This window comes from Poecilia reticulata, chromosome 5 (assembly GCF_904066995.2).
Source record: "Poecilia reticulata chromosome 5, P_reticulata-male-v2, whole genome shotgun sequence".
NCBI classification, from domain to species: Eukaryota; Metazoa; Chordata; class Actinopteri; order Cyprinodontiformes; family Poeciliidae; genus Poecilia; species Poecilia reticulata.
Genome location: NC_088834.1, coordinates 7,707,815 through 7,723,606, shown reverse-complemented (window position 1 = coordinate 7,723,606; position 15,792 = coordinate 7,707,815). Strand labels below are relative to the sequence as shown.

At 38.0% G+C, this 15,792-nt stretch overlaps 1 protein-coding gene and 1 long non-coding RNA gene across 4 annotated transcripts in view; one reads left to right on the top strand and one right to left on the bottom strand.

Moving 5' to 3' along the window:
- arhgef10la (Rho guanine nucleotide exchange factor (GEF) 10-like a) overlaps window positions 1–15,792 on the top strand; it is a 140,957-nt gene that overhangs the window by 35,899 nt on the left and 89,266 nt on the right. The window contains exons 5-13 of the mRNA XM_081606922.1: window positions 1,344–1,421; window positions 1,516–1,646; window positions 2,799–2,894; window positions 4,625–4,733; window positions 5,548–5,577; window positions 5,773–5,873; window positions 7,083–7,160; window positions 7,969–8,148; window positions 9,916–10,032. Of these exons, the coding sequence (XP_081463048.1) occupies window positions 1,344–1,421; window positions 1,516–1,646; window positions 2,799–2,894; window positions 4,625–4,733; window positions 5,548–5,577; window positions 5,773–5,873; window positions 7,083–7,160; window positions 7,969–8,148; window positions 9,916–10,032 (920 nt within the window). The remainder of the gene's footprint in view (window positions 1–1,343; window positions 1,422–1,515; window positions 1,647–2,798; window positions 2,895–4,624; window positions 4,734–5,547; window positions 5,578–5,772; window positions 5,874–7,082; window positions 7,161–7,968; window positions 8,149–9,915; window positions 10,033–15,792) is intronic.
- LOC103464772 (uncharacterized) lies at window positions 7,133–12,519 on the bottom strand. Of its 3 annotated transcripts, none has more exons than XR_014087526.1 (5): window positions 12,154–12,519; window positions 11,838–11,918; window positions 9,616–9,682; window positions 7,303–7,396; window positions 7,133–7,220 (listed from the first exon to the last, which is right to left on the bottom strand). It is a non-coding gene; the product is annotated as an uncharacterized LOC103464772 (long non-coding RNA). The 3 variants fall into 3 exon arrangements; XR_014087524.1 differs by having other exon boundaries at window positions 12,253–12,518; XR_014087525.1 differs by lacking the exon at window positions 7,303–7,396 and having other exon boundaries at window positions 12,253–12,514.

Here is a 15,792-nt window from a genome sequence, read left to right as displayed (position 1 = left end):
AACATCTGGTCTAGTAGAAATTCCAGGCATAACTATCTCTTTGGCTTACAGAAAATGGTCCCGGAAAGATAAAATATCCGTTGTGCGGCCATTATACAGATGAAAAATGCTTTGTTTGTGTACATTTTCAGAGCAGAATGTGCAGACTGCTTTGAGATGATAATAAGGCAGCAGTAGCTTGAACAAAATACAGCAAACCTACCTTGTTTACCTGAAACCAGACGTTGCTTTTTCTACGTTTTCCACATCCCTGCTCTATAGTGGATCTTAGAGCAACATCAATGACTCAGTTGGACGTCCTTAAAAATGTTTTAATGAGTTATATTGCGAACTGAAGCTGACTGTATTGTATTATAACTAGGGCCACAACAGAATGCATCTAAATGCATACATTTAAATTTAGATTGAAACTGAATTGAACCTCGTTCAGTTTCAACCTAGGCGCAGAAAGCAACAAAACATCGTAGTATTTGCCACTCCTATAATTTGAAAGCAGGAAACTGAAGCTACAGTTCAAACAGATTCACCAAATTTGGGCAAAATAGACCGGAAAAAAACTGCCTGGTCAGATGAGTCTCAGCTGCAACATTCAGTTTGGAAAGCTCAGAATTGGGTGTAGACAACATGAAAGAATGAATCCACCCTGCATTGAATCAGTGACTCAAGCTGCTGCTGTTGCAATAATGCTGTTGGTAATAGTTTCCTGGGACACTATAGGCTCCGTAGCCTTAGGCTGTATTGCTTAAACACTGCAACCTACCTGTGGATGTCCATCTCTTTATGACCACGGTGTTCACATTTTCTGAAGCTCATAAGATCTTGAACTTGAACAAAACAATAAAATACGTTTCACACTGTACTCCAGTGGGCTCCACAATCACTAGCTGTCGGTTAAACAAAGCACTTTTGGAATGTGGTGGAATGGGAGATTTGAATTGTGGATGTGTAGCTGACCTGACAAATCTGCAGCAACCTCATAGTTATCTCTGAGGAATATTTCCGACAGCAAATTGAATCTATACCACTAAAACTTAAAGCAGGTACTAGCAAGGTGTTCCTAATGAAGTGGCCAGTGAGTGTATTCATAGGTCTAAGTTCTTTTCTAGCAAAAGCAAATATATTTTGGTCTGCCTCAAAAGATTCAGGCGAGAGGAAAAACTGCATGTGAATGTCTTTGTGTTTTTCCGTCTTGAGAGCAACAACATTTTGATCTATCAACAGAAAGTCCTAGAATGCCACTGCAAAAACGATTGAAGCTAAAAGGCAAAACTCATGTGTTTGTGCGACTTGATGAAACTTTGTTTTTCTTGTGTTTTTTTTGTCTATCTGTGCGGCTGACACAGAGGTAGGAGCACCAGAGGCTTCGTTAGAGGTGATCTATGATGACGTTCCCAGCGAGGAACCTCTCTCCCCTGATGAAGGTCGGCGGCTGCAGAATTGTGTTTGCCTCAAATGTTTGCTCTCTCATGACCTCCCACCTGCAGCCCCTGACCTGCTGTGTGTTTGTGTGTTCAGCAGACATGATCTATGAAGATGTCCAAAGAGAGAGTGGTCCTTTGGAGGCAAACAACGGGTGGAGCTCCAGTGAGTTTGAGAGCTACGATGAGCAATCTGATAACGACGCCAAGCTGCCGGCAAGAAGCAAGGTAGACCCCATGTCAAATCATTCCTGATATGTGTATATGGCATCTAGACAGGCCTGGTTGTTTGGGTCGGTTTTTCAGCACTTAAAACAATATCAAGGAGAATATTTCATTCGCTGCCTCTCTTTTGCAGTACTCTTTATTAATGTATAGAAGTGGAAGGAAGCGGTAAAGGACATGAAAAATGCATAAAAGGCTGTCAAGTTTTACGCGAGCATTGTGAGATGAAAGTAAACATGAGACATTTCTGTTTGAAAAGCCACAGATTTCCTTGCCTCTTTTCTGCCAAGACTGCCGGTAATCACCGTGATGCTCCACAGTGTGCCGCTTCCACATGATGGCACTGTGTGCACATTGACATTGTGCTGCGTTTTCTTTATGCTCCAGAAGCTTTAAATGTGGCTTCATCACTGCAGACATATGGAAAATCTGTAGTTGAGTCATTACTAATGTATAGATTTATACCTGCTTTCAGTCAAACCTGAACATTGAAGGTGTTTCTGCATGGATAATACTCTACTGTAATCTAAGAGGATGTAGAGTTGAACTAATAATTTGAAAAACAAATGAGGCCAGAGGTAACAGAAATCCTTCTTGATGTGGGACGGGGAAAATGAGTTGCTTGGTAATTACAGTTGGGTGCGATGTGAAAAATCCCCCCACCGTTCTGTTGGTAGGTTTGTCTCAGACCGCTGAACAAAAGGAAGAATTCAGGTGTGCTGGATTTTACAATTAATGAAAAAGGCTCAACTATTACAGTCCAGCAGCCTTCATCAGAAACACATTGTTTTTAATTAGTTTCGCCCAATTAATTTTTCACCCGGTGAAGCTGAAGTTCCTGTTTAAGAAACCTGGGAGAGGTGCAGTAAAGTTTGTTTAGTTAATATTTGCTCCAAACTGCTTGCAGCCACTCTGAACCCTACATAAATCAGCGACCATTAGACACGACACCTTTGACCAAAGCAGTGCTCCGAGCTTTCACTCTCTGCGCTTGTGATTAATTCCCAGTGTTTCTCGGCTTTTCATTCCCCTTGATCACTTTGCATGCATTTCCTCTTCTGGTTTCTTTTTCCTGCTTTCCTCTTCCCGTTGGCTTTTGTGGCTTAACACTCCATGCACCTGTGCCCCACCCGCCCCCATCCGATCCCCCTGTAGCTCTCACCTGAAGTGCATCGGCTGAGGGAGCGGTGTGCCAGGACCAAACGTGAACTGGCTATGAGGCTGTCTGGAAAGCACAACTATGACATCAAGGTATAACCCCAAGCAGCAACGGAACACAGTTACAGCGGGCCTTAAAAATGCATACCAGGTTTTTGAGAGTTAAAAATATTGACACTGCCCCTGAACAATTTCCAAGATTTTTCTACCTTCAGTGTGAGATATATATATTCTATACAACGCAAATGAAAAACAAGTAAATGTATAAGGGGGAAATATACTGTACAGTAAGAATTAAATTAGGTAAAATAATCGGACTGCATAACTGCAAATTCTATGAAACTCAGTTCAGCATTCTTTCTGTCTGTGAAAAGACCTTTCATCAGTTTCAGTGGCAACAGTGAAAAAACAGCTGATATTCACTCTGTTCTGAAAGTGACAACGATCTCATGTGTTCTTCACATATCTGAACAAAGAAGAAGGGCTTTATTAAAACAGAATGCTTATATATCAAAGGGGACATCTTGATCTGGCTAAAATCTCCACAGGACAGTTTGCCTGAAAGAAACAAAGTTTTGGTATGTTTGGCACAGAAACAGGCTCATTACAATTGGAACATCGTGTGTAGTGATGGTAGCATCATTATTCTTAGGAGTGGAACTTTATTTGTTAAATTGCATAAAATTCTGAATAGTGAAAAATTTCAGTAAGTTTTTTTTAAATCCAAGACCTTCAGGTATCTATTGTAGTCCAGACATAAAAGGATGACTTCATGAGAGAACATGTAAAGCTTTCCATTTGCTGAGAACAGAACAGGATTGGACTGAACTTTGTGGAAGTTTGGATGAAGACCTGGGAGGAGACGTGTTTCAGTCAGGTAGTTTAGGAGAATTTTCCAAGGTTGTTAGTTTTAAGGCATAAGCATTTATGAAAGCAGGCTGTCGCAGCTCTTCTCTTCATATGGTTTCTCAAATAACCCATTTATTAGATGTTCTTGTTTTAATTAGACACAACATATGTCACACTAAAGGTGGATTAAATTTCCTTTTTTTTTTTTTAAAGTCTCAAAAGGCTGTAATTTTAATTGGGGTGTGTACACTTTCGAAGCCCACTTTGTGTCACATAATTTCATAGCGGAACTCAACTCCCTCTGCTACATGTTTAACTACAGGATTGATGATCACCCAGAGCTGATAAATGCAATCTGTTATGCTCAGCTGACACAATGGCTTAATTGGCTCGCTGTGCCATCCTTCTTAGCTCTTCCTCTGCTCTGTGGCTTTGCTTTGAGACTATTGATTGGCCTGTTAGGCTCCCTTTTTATGTTTCCCTGCCTTGTTTAATATCAAGACAAATTCATGAAACTCATTAATTATTTAATAATAGTCTGCGTGTTTGCCTCCATAAACATCGGTGCAACTTGCCACCACTTTCTGACCTACTTTCTCGCAGTAGCATCATTTAAAAATACTACTCCCCTGAGTGTATTCTGGGTCTGTGGAGTCTGGTTGCATGGCCTCTGCGATGCTCAGGGTGGAGTTTGTGGTCAGCTGAATTTTTCCCACGCAGAGCAAGGCAGCTGATGTGGATCTCCCTCTCTTACCATAATCTTTCCATGATATGCTCACAGGCTCTCTGATTAGAAAGCCGTACAGCGACCCACGGGGGAGTCGCAGATGGTGAGGCTCATGATGAGCCTGCTGAGCGCCACTTCTCTCTGTCTCTCTCCGGAGGAGCACCGTAGGTTATCAAGCCACCGCAACATGGCACTTCCCTCCAGCTCTGATGCTCCTTTGTTGTCTCTGTGTGCTCCACGCAACCAGGTTCAGCAGCTCATGAGGGCGGCAAGAACCGGAACGAAGGATGGACTCGAGAGGACTAAAATAGCCGTCATGAGAAAAGTGTCATTCCTGCAGAGAAAAGATCAAATGGGTAATTGAGGAAATTTTTAAAACTATGCTGCTCTTGAGTTATCACTATAGAACGTTGTGTAATTTCTAAAGGAATCTGTACATGCTTTAAAATTCATTGGAGCTTTTATAACATAAAAGACAGTTTACTTGGGTAAAAAATCCAGCCTTGCCAAGCCGAATAGGAGTATCCAAGATGGTTGGGGTAGAAAGTCTTTTTTTTTTTTCTGAAATCCCTTGAGGCAAACATGAAAGTACTGTGGAAGAAGAGATCTTACTGATTATATTTAAAATAAATGAAAAAGACAAGCTTTTGTAATTTCAAGTAAGATGCGGTGTGGGGTGCGGGTGAGAAAAGTTTCTGGTGTGTAAGAGAGAAAACATCCCATGTGGTATCATGGAGCTTGTGTTTCAGGAACCTTACAGTATAGACAGATCAGCATCAATGAATGGATAGCAGCATCATTAAGATAGATGACAGACTCACGCCTGTAACACATCTTTAAGTCATCACACAAAGGATAGGAAGGACAGTGATGCTATTTTCAGGTATTGATCGCCTGAAATCTTCAATGCTTTGTGTTTTTCATCCAAAAATCCTCTGTTATAATTTTAAAGGCTTTAATTGGACTGATGAAACCTTCTGCTGTGTCTTAATGGCTACGAGTGAATTGGGATTTTCAATGCAGAGATAAGAATGTGTTGAATTGCTTTTGTGCCTGTTTTACTCCTACATACAGTATTGCCCTGAATTTTCCTCCTTTGCCTGTTCTTTACTTTTCTCTTTCTCTCTCTATCTCACATTTCCTCTGCTCTCTCCCTTTTTTATTCTTCAGAGAGTTCAGAAGTTTCTTCATATTTTAGAGGTAATAAACTTAGCGTGTCACTGTGTCTCCAGCTGCTCTGCGATCTGAAGGCTGCCTTTCTGTTATTCTCCGTCCTTGTCACATTCTCTGTTACACACAGACACACACACGCACATGCACACATTACTGAGGCACAGCAACAATCTGAAACTGCTCTCCTTTTTTTTTTTTTTTTTTCATTTTTGAAATCTGCAGAGGAGGATGATGATGCTGGATACCTGGATGTGGCTGTGTCAGAAGTGAAGCATCCTCCCCCGCAGCTGAGCCCCATGCCAGAAGGGTTGACCAACCACCAGGTGCAGCTGACAGCAACCCCATCATCCATAAAAATCGATAACAGCTACACTTGTTAGCAGCCTAGAATCTAGTAGTTTGACTAGAAAAGCTAAATAGTGGTAAAAGATGCAATGTTTCGTAGAGTGTATTGTTCGGGGGAGGCTTGTCACTTTGGCAAATTGAAAATGGGGCTTTCCAACATGTGGTGAAAGAGGTGAAAGGGCCTATTTGAACCCATACACAAGTAGTATTGGTACAAAGCTAAGCCTAAAAATAAACTAGACTCAAATCTCTGTTTGTTGTGTTCAGCTTAATCGGTTTACAGAAAGAGTATACAACCTGCTCACATGATTGCTTGTTCAAAAGAAAAAGAAAGGATGAAGAAAATTGATTTATTGCTCTGATGCTACTTACATGAAGCGCCCTGTCTATTTTTCTTAACATTGACTTGTTAACAATGTCTTGTTGTATTGTCTACATGTTTACTGTATTGGATATACATTATTGTTCTTCCAAAGTTAAAATGAATCACAGAGGCAGTCTTGATCAGGACCTTCTATGTCTCATATCCATCTAAAAATTGAGTCTCCACCCATAAACTCCACAAATTCTGTACCTTGTATATAACATTGGAGGCGACTAGTTATTGTATGTTTCTTTAAAAACACCATAAGGGACATTCTGTACAATTAAAGCACAAAATAACCCAGATGAAAAGTCCCAGGTAGAGGTTAATATGACATAGTTATTTCTACACACACTGTCCAGCTACTTCTAGTTCTAATCAACACCATTCACCAGGGAGCCAGTACACAAGCACAAGAGCTGAGAGACTCGTCAAATTGTGCTCTCTGACGATAGCTTTCAATGGTGTATGCGCCTATAACCAATGCAGTACTCAGTAGCCTTAGGATTACGCTTCAGGCTGTTGAAGAAGTCATTTGTTATTCACTATTTTTAATATCTGTTTGCTTTAAACTCCTGATCTTGTTTGTAAAAGCAGTGTGTTTTAAAACGGCTAGAACAGCTGCTTTCATGTCACAGCACCTCCAGTGATTCAGCTCGTTCAAACAGACCGACTCCTCCGAGTCTTTTTCTCCTGTGACTAACGCATGATTATGGTGTAATCCATCAGCCGGTGCCGTGCTTAACTGAAAGCATGCCACACACCGCAGCCCAATCATGTCCTGTTAGAGCCTGAGCTCCTGACTGATCTGTTGTCCACGCAGGTTGTCAGGCGCCATATCCTTGGCTCCATCATTCAGAGCGAGCGGAGCTACCTGGAATCTCTCAGGAGGATCTTGCAGGTGAGCTGCTTAGTCCTCCCGTCCTCTCCTGCCACATGCAATATCTTCACAGTTTAGCCACTGTGAATTACATTGAGAAGAGAAGCAGAGATATTCATCAAATTATGAAGGTGTCTGTGCATAAATAATCTTGATAAAACACCTATGCTCTTTTGGAGGGGGCTTCATGCTGCTGCAGAGAAAGAGAGGCTGTCAGGCTTGCGCGATGGGGGTGCAGTCGCTCCTCTTTAATCTCCCTTGATAAAAAGGAAAAGGAGACCTCTTATCTCATCATCACTGGAAAATAAAAGAAAAGCCCAGTGAAATAAAATTAACTACAATCAATGGTTGCTTTGTGTGCAATAAAATCTTTTATTGTCACGATAGAATGTCCTGCCTTTGTTAGGGGTTGGCATTAATGTTCATGTTCCTTTGTGAAGTTCACTGCTTTTAAAACTTTTTTTTTTGTGTGTGATTCAAATAGAGCAGTCAAGTAGTAACGAAAATGCACTGTTTCCAGACACATAACATGATTTGGACACAAAAGACATCCTGAACAATTGGAAATGTTCAATACTGTATAACACCACAATGTAGCTGAATGGTTTCTGGTGCTGCTTTCTGATGTTCCTTGTGTCTGCTTGTAAATTACAGTGGTGGGTTAGAGACAATTCATGAGGAAATCAACACTTTCCCCTTCTGTGAAAGACCATCAACTGATGTTTTTGCTTCCATTACTATTCTGGCTCTGAATTGTGAAGAAGTGGTTGGCCAAAAATGCTTATGCCCATCAATCTGTGATTGCAATTTTCTTCCTCATTCTCACCAGGAGTACCACAGACCGTTGATGGAGGCAGAGCCGCGCATACTGAGTCCAAGGAAGATCCGGCCCATTTTCCACCGAATCAGAGAGATCACACAGTGTCACTCCATGTTCCAGATTGCGCTGGCTTCCCGTGTGGCAGAGTGGGACAGCAGTGAGAAAATCGGGGACTTGTTTGTTGCCTCGGTCAGTGTACATTACAGAAACCACACTGTTCGTTCACATCTTGACCGATGTGTTGGCGCAGATGATGCCAGATATGTACATACACTTTACTAAAAAAAAAAGACAAAATTTTTTCTTTCACAATCTGACAACAAAGTAGAGAAGGACTGAAAGAATGCAAGGAAAAAGCCATTTCTCCAAAAGACCCAGATTGAAGTTTGTAAATATCCAAGAGGAAAAAGACCTTAATTTTTAGAAACACTTCCTGTGGTTTGATAAAATAAGAAGTATTTGGTCATAATGACCAACGTTACATCTGATAGAAAATATATTACATTTTTAAGCCTGAAAACACAGCAGCTGAGAAGTATGGGGTTAATGACGTGTCATGTGGGAGATTTGCTGCAGTTTGGACTGATGCTTCACAATATGTGTAAATACTGAAGAAACATCTCAAGACATTTGTCAGAAAGTTAAAGCTTGGTCATAAAAGGGTATTTTAAGTGAACTGTGAACCTTGGTATCAAATCAGATTAGTTACAAAGTGGCTCAAGAACAACAAAGTCATTGGTGGTATCAAAGGATATTTGCTTGCAGAGCTGAAAAGGTGTGTGGAAGGAAGTTGACCTAGAAAACAGAGTCATTTAAGAGAGCTGTGTCAGAATGATTGGGCCAAAATAGCAGCTGAACTATTGTAAGAAAATTGTTATAAACAATAGAAATTGTGGAAAGAGGCTTAAAACCAAGGTATTGCTCATCATTCTGGTTTATAGCAAAGTGAAATAACTTTGGTTATGCTAAGTGACGAAACACAGAATTAATTTAGCCTAATTTATTGCAAGACATTGAGGGGGAAAAAATAAAAGCTGTAAATGTCTATAAAGGCCTCTGGATATTTGGCTGTAAATTACATCAGTCTTTATTCTGGGGAGAATCGGTCATATTTTCCCTACTGTATCCTACTGGATCTCATTGCTACGTCTCTGTTAGCTCAGTAATGATGAGCAAACAGACATGGTTTACCCCAAACAAAATCAATTACAGGCATGATAAATATCTCCACTGCATCAAATGGTCTCAGGGATATATGTTGTCACAATTTTTAGCAGTGCTTAAGCATCTGCAGTGTGTGTTCATCCATATGGTTTGCTCATTATTTGCCTATTAGAAGGAGTTGTTTTATTATTTTCTTTGCTGGGTGTTATTGTGCTGTTCCATTGATATTCTAAGACCTACTGTTTATCTAATGAAGCCCAGTTGACAGTGGAAATGCTAGGACCGTATACAGCCCAGCTTGGGCTGCTCCTTTTTTTTTAACTTCTACCTGCAGAGTCTGCAGTAATATCTGAGCCAGCAGGGTCCTGAGGGAAACTTAGAGAAAAGAGGGTTAATTCCTTCATCTGATTTGCCAATTTCCCATTACTCCTCATATTGTCGCTATCAGCCGCCTGGCGTAGGTGTAATTGTGGAAGGAGAATAGATATTTACCACAGAACAGTCACACGCAGCTGCACTCCCACACAGTCTTCCACCTCATTCTTCTGTGTGCACCATCCTAAATGGATCGGGAGGGATATTTGTTTACCGTTTCAACAACTAGGATGAAAAACAAATGATTTATTTTCATCTTATGACCTCTTTTTACCAAGAATATATAAGTCAGGGGACATTATATGACTCTGCATGATATTGGAAAACTATACATGTTGCAAAACTAAACAATGATTCTGGTGCTGTAAGATATTTGCTATATACGTATATTTTTATTAATCTTATTCTCTTTTACAGTTTTCTAAGTCCATGGTGCTGGATGTGTACAGTGATTACGTGAACAACTTCACCAATGCAATGGCTCTCATTAAAAAGGCATGCATGTCCAAACCGGCATTCTTGGAATTTCTAAAGGTGAATATATTTCTTGTTGCACTATATTGAATTTCTACATTATTTTTGTCAAAGTATCCAGTTTATATTTTTAGTTTCTGTTTAGCTTTTTCCCCCCCAAGCCCCAGACCTAGAGAATCAATATCAAGATCAAAACTTTTCAAGCTGTAGCATACAGCTCAAGGTTAAGTCTAACAGATAGGTGAGACATCTATAAAATTCAGGAAAATCCCCCTTATACAAGCTTATATGAGTTGCATGAAAAAGTCTACATTTCTCCCTAATGGCATTCATCCAACCATGATTAAACATATGTAGGCCATGTTATTTATACCAAGGAGCAATAGGCATAGGACACACTTGGAATACCCTTTTTAACTTTGAGGTCGTTGGGATAATTTTAGTATAAACGTTACTCAAGTGTCCACTTCTCAGTGTCATAAAGACTTTCTTTTGGATGAAAAGATTTTAAATTAAGATCCACATTCAGCCCAGTAAGTGGCATTGTGCTAAAAGCTAAAATTTTGCACACTTCCATAGAGCAACTACTTCAGCAGTCTGATCTTTAGAATTACTGTGTTTTCCACAATTTTTTTTTACCAATGTTGAACCAAACATTTCTCTCCAATGTGGAATGAATGGGTGCAATCTTAGCAATATACCCCTGTTGTCTTATTAAAATATTTTATTACTGTTTCTTTGATTTGAATTAGGTTTATTTCTGACAACAAAAAAATGGTTGTTTTGTGTTTTGACAGAACTACACAGCTGTCAGTGCTGGGCATCTGTCAGCCCTGTTGGAAGGAATTTAAAATCTGGCATTAAGCTTTCATCCAAAATGCCTGAAAGTATTCTCTTTCCAAAACTAGCTTATTCTAGTTTCTTTTGGGAATGAAAATCAAAATGTGGTCACGTATAACTGTTATTTTTTTCTTGTGAAAAGGTCTATATTTACCCAGGTTTGCCTTGAAAACAGGGATTTCAGATGTCTGTTAAAGCATGTTGACATTAACAGTTGTAAAACCTACTTATATTTATAGCCTCAGACTATAGACATGATAAGCAAAAAGTTAAAAGACCTAGTTAGATTTAACTTCCTTAACATATTAAAGAAGTTAAAATGTTAAGTATCTGGTTATTTTATCTTAAATGAAAAAAATGTAATAAAATGACAATACAGAAAGCAAAACATAGTTTTACTTAGGGCTATTTTTATTGTCAACATCTCTTGAAATGATATATAAATGAAGATTTATTTTCATATGTAGCTTATTATTCTTCATATCTGCATTGTTAAAAAACACGTTGAAATTAATGATTAAGAGAAATATGCTGTAAGGAAGGATGAAAGGTTTTAATATATTGATGTTTTGGTTGTTGTTGTGTCATAGTCTCTATAACTTAAAATTAACCCATGAAAGCTAAGCAGTATTTTTGTGAATGTACAGCATTAATCTATCAGAAAATTTCTAAAGCAAAAAGTAATTAAGTAATAAAGTAATTAAAACATAAAAAAGTTTCTTGTGACATAGTTTCTCTGGTTGTGGAGAAACTGTATTAAAGAACTGATGAAATCAGGAGAATGGCAAGGTAGTTTTTAGTAAAACTTTATCTGTCAAAAAAAATGTTTGAAATTTTTGAGTAGAACAATAACCTTTTATCAGTGTTGCAGCAGAGGAACATTGAATAAAATAGGAAAAGCTACTAATTTTTGTTAAATTCCAGTAGAACATTTGAGAAGGACTGAAATGCCATTTCAAAAAATGGCTTCTGCAGTATGTCAAACTATTAGCTGACATGAAGCAGCATAAAAAAATACCTCTCACCTTCAGGAACTTTGAGTTTGAGTTGGTTTCTCTGCTGGTAGCCAGGACATCATGTACACTTTGTTCATTGTTTTATGTAGACTGTGAACATAATTTAAACAAGTTAAAAGTTATTCAAAACACGTTGCTTTTAAATCTGTGAACATTTGTGCTTTTACTGAAAAGGTATCTTTTTCCACTGAAAGTCAGTTTTCTACTGATACGCAAGATAGATGCAGACTGATTTAAAAACTGACTTAAGGTGCAAACAAAGTGGCCATTGTATTGATTCTATTTAAACATGCTGTAATTTCAAAGATCAAACTTTTCCAATTACCTTAATTTAAACGGTCACTACCCATCATGTAGAATTTAAATAATTTGCTGGTGTTCTACTGTTTTTTTTTCACTATTGAAGTTGCTGGTGACATCTTACCCATTTTGAGTTCTCTGGGTTCAGTGGGTTGAGGTGCCCAAAGGCCTAACTGGTGCTTATAGGTGTTATCTTTTTTTAAACCTCAAATTAGCATTTAAGGGACATGCCATCAGTGGAATATTTTGCTGGTAAATGCCAATGCTTCTTGCAGTTCTCTCAGGTTGCCTGGTAACAAATGCAAATTCATTCCATAAGGTCAATGACATGATCAGTAATCCATTTTATAAGCATTTTACATTTTGTAGAATGTATCATGGCTAGAATTTTGCTTTGTGGGTATAATCTTATTATTTCAGTTTTTATTTATTTTCATAAATGTTAACTAATTCTGCCATCCATTATAAGAAGAAATTCAAACCCCTTCACAATACATACATTTGCTGTCATTGAAAAACCTTATCTTTGTTGCATATTGTTTGTATTGTCTTAAAAACTCAGCTAATGAAGCTTAATCTGATTCACTTTAAGAATTTAACAGGAAAGTGGATGGGGCTATAAAGGCCTTTTTTCTAGCAATTCTGACATCCTTACAAAACATAGTATGACCACAGATATGTAAATCAGTCAATCAAATTTATAAAGCACTTTCAACTGCCTTGTTGCTGAAATGTGCTTTACAAATTTGATTATCATAAATACACACACAAATACAAAGTTGTAGAACACACAGTCACACAGTAAATTTGTAGTCGAGATATAAAAGAGTTTCGTCTGTTTTGCAGTTTTCTGGGAGTTTTTTCCAGATTTGTGGTGTGTAGAAGCTGAATGCTGCTGTGTAAAACCAATTATGAAATACCAAAATTATTCTATCCATATCCTGCCCAAACAACAAAAAAAATGTTCTCAAACAATTTTTAAATAACTGAGGTCAGAAAAAACAAGGCCGCTGAGTTGCTACTTTACTGTTTGATTAAAAAAACAATTTAACCTTTTTAGATCACTTCCTAGTTTATGAGACACAACAGTTATTCTCTCTGTGGCTCACTGAAGAGGATGAGTATCATTTTGCGATAGAACTGGCATCAAACACACTGTCATGCAAGTCCAAGATTTGTTACATTGCAGAAGGGCTCTGTGATCCAGCCACAGTGAATATGATTATGACCCACTTTGACTGGGTTATAATCATATTCAGTGTAATCTCTTCACTTTATGCTCCATTCCCCTGAAGACCTCTACTTTGAACTTTCTCAGTTTCCCCAGCGCTGACTCAAGAGCCATTCTTGGCAGCCACCAATGTCTTTTTGCCTAGTTGAATCTATAAAAAACTACGGCAGTTTACATCATGGAGAAATAAAGTGCCATGCAAATGTCACATATTCCAGTTGTAAAACTCTATGTGTAAAAGGGATTTCTACATACCTTTTAGGTGACGTTACCACATTTTGTTAAGATGGGGCCACTTACGTACATTTTATTTGTAGCTTATGCTATTCAGATTTTTGAAGACTTGGTAAAAGAAAAAAAAAACTGTTCATATTCTTTGTTTAATATGAGTTAGTGCTTGTCTTTAGGATGGCTTGCAACACTTTAACTACCTAACAATTTTAACTTGACCATTTTATTGTCAATACAAAAATAATTTTCTTCTTTCAGATCTAAAACTTGTCTGACATACACAACCTTATTGAGCCAGAAAGACATTTTTTGTTTATATTCATCCTAGAGTAATTCAAAGACTATAAGAAAATCTCTTTGTGGCACTTTTTTGTGTCACCAATTATAAAGTTATACCAAGCTAATTAACATAAAGCATTGAGAGATATGTTTTCCTCTGAATCTGCTACTTTTCTTTACTTCAAAACTGTAAAACAGACATTATACACTAGTTGCCTAGACTCTGAAAAGAAAGTGTCAATGTTAACTCAGTGCTCCTTTTCCTTTAGTTCTTTTGCTCAGTAACAGTGATTAAAAATAAAACGTCTTTCCAAGGTCATCAAACTTTTATGTAGCACTTTTTTAGTCATTCGTTTTAAAAGCATTCATTAAAAATTACCCTGCCAGATTACTGTGGCCATTTTGCTCTTACTTATTGCTGAGCAAGGGTTTAGTAATGACTAAGGAAATTTAAATGATGTCTCAGGTAATCTGGTAAAGTCATTCTGCTGCTGTTTTCATGTGAGGCACCAGCCTGGATTTTAGATTCTGTCTCCGTTAGGAAAGCTTGACTGTGCAATACATAACTGCCCTCTAAAGAACAGATAGTGATGGTCAATATCTCTTCTTGACACCACTCCAATGTTTTTCATCTAAAAAGATGGAAAGCCGTAGAGAAAAAGGTTTTACTCAGTGCTCCTGCAATGTTTCACTGAGTCCACTCAGAGGCCATCTTTGCTTACGAGGTTACCTGGGAAAAACAGTTTGTGTGCTCAGTCACTGAGCATCAGCTCAATCTGATGAAACCTTTGCAATTGCTGTCTTCATAGTATGACATGTGATTTTTTGATTGGGTAGCTGCTGACCACTGTGAATGCCTGTTGCTTGCACTGTCCTCAAGCAGCTATTTGCACTTTGTTTTAGACAGTTAATAAGGTTCTAAAGAGGAACATGGTGCAACTTTGGCCTCACCCTGGCAGTAGAGGGAAGGTTTGTTAAAAAAAAATAACCTAATGGGGACTGATAATATTGCCTTTCTATTAATTGGGAATTTGAATATTGAACAGCCACCAATGATCATTAAACCTGTCCATATCATATTTTACAACCTTGGATGATTTTTTTCTATCTACTATAATGAAATTGGCTGAAAATGCATGCCTGAATCAAAAGCATTGTTTGATTAGATTGATTGATTCATCATTTATCAGTCAACTACCTATTCCAACAATTTCTATTAGTGTTCAAATAGCATCAACTTAGAACCATTGCCTTAACAAGTTAAGAAACATAAGGCTTTCCCTCTTCCACCTGTTGCTGCACACTGCTGGTCAGCTAGCTGAAGATAGACTTCTATTTCTTTCCTTCACTCAAAATAATATACACATTTAGCAGTTTGGAAATATTTCTCAACATATAGACAGTCATAGTGTAGAAACTGAAGGAGCCTTACCTTAAGTTAATGATGTTTAAAACTAAAATTGGAAAGCCACAAGTGGCATGTCTGTACATTTCAGGATTTCTACCACAATTAATTGATTAACGTACTAAATTAGTTTGATACTCTCATGCTACTTTATAAAAAACAGAACTCCAAAAAGATAGTAATGTTCAACTATACTGGAACTTGAAAACTGCCATTAAGATTAGTAGAAATGTATTCAACTTTTATATTTCTTTTTAAGTATATCTATGTTCCAAAGTGTACATAAAACATATTAGAATATTATTATAAATAACGTCCCATGGTATTTTTGAAATAATTGTTCTCAGAGGTAAAGTACAACCCAGACAGATTGCCGGTGTATCACAGGACCAATAAGCTGGCAAAGAGCCATGCACTCAGCTTTATCTAACATACGCTTTGTTGAATTGTGGGAGGAGACCATAATATCTGGAGAAAAGACCTCAGTTCAGAATCAACTCTTCTTTTTACAAAATAAA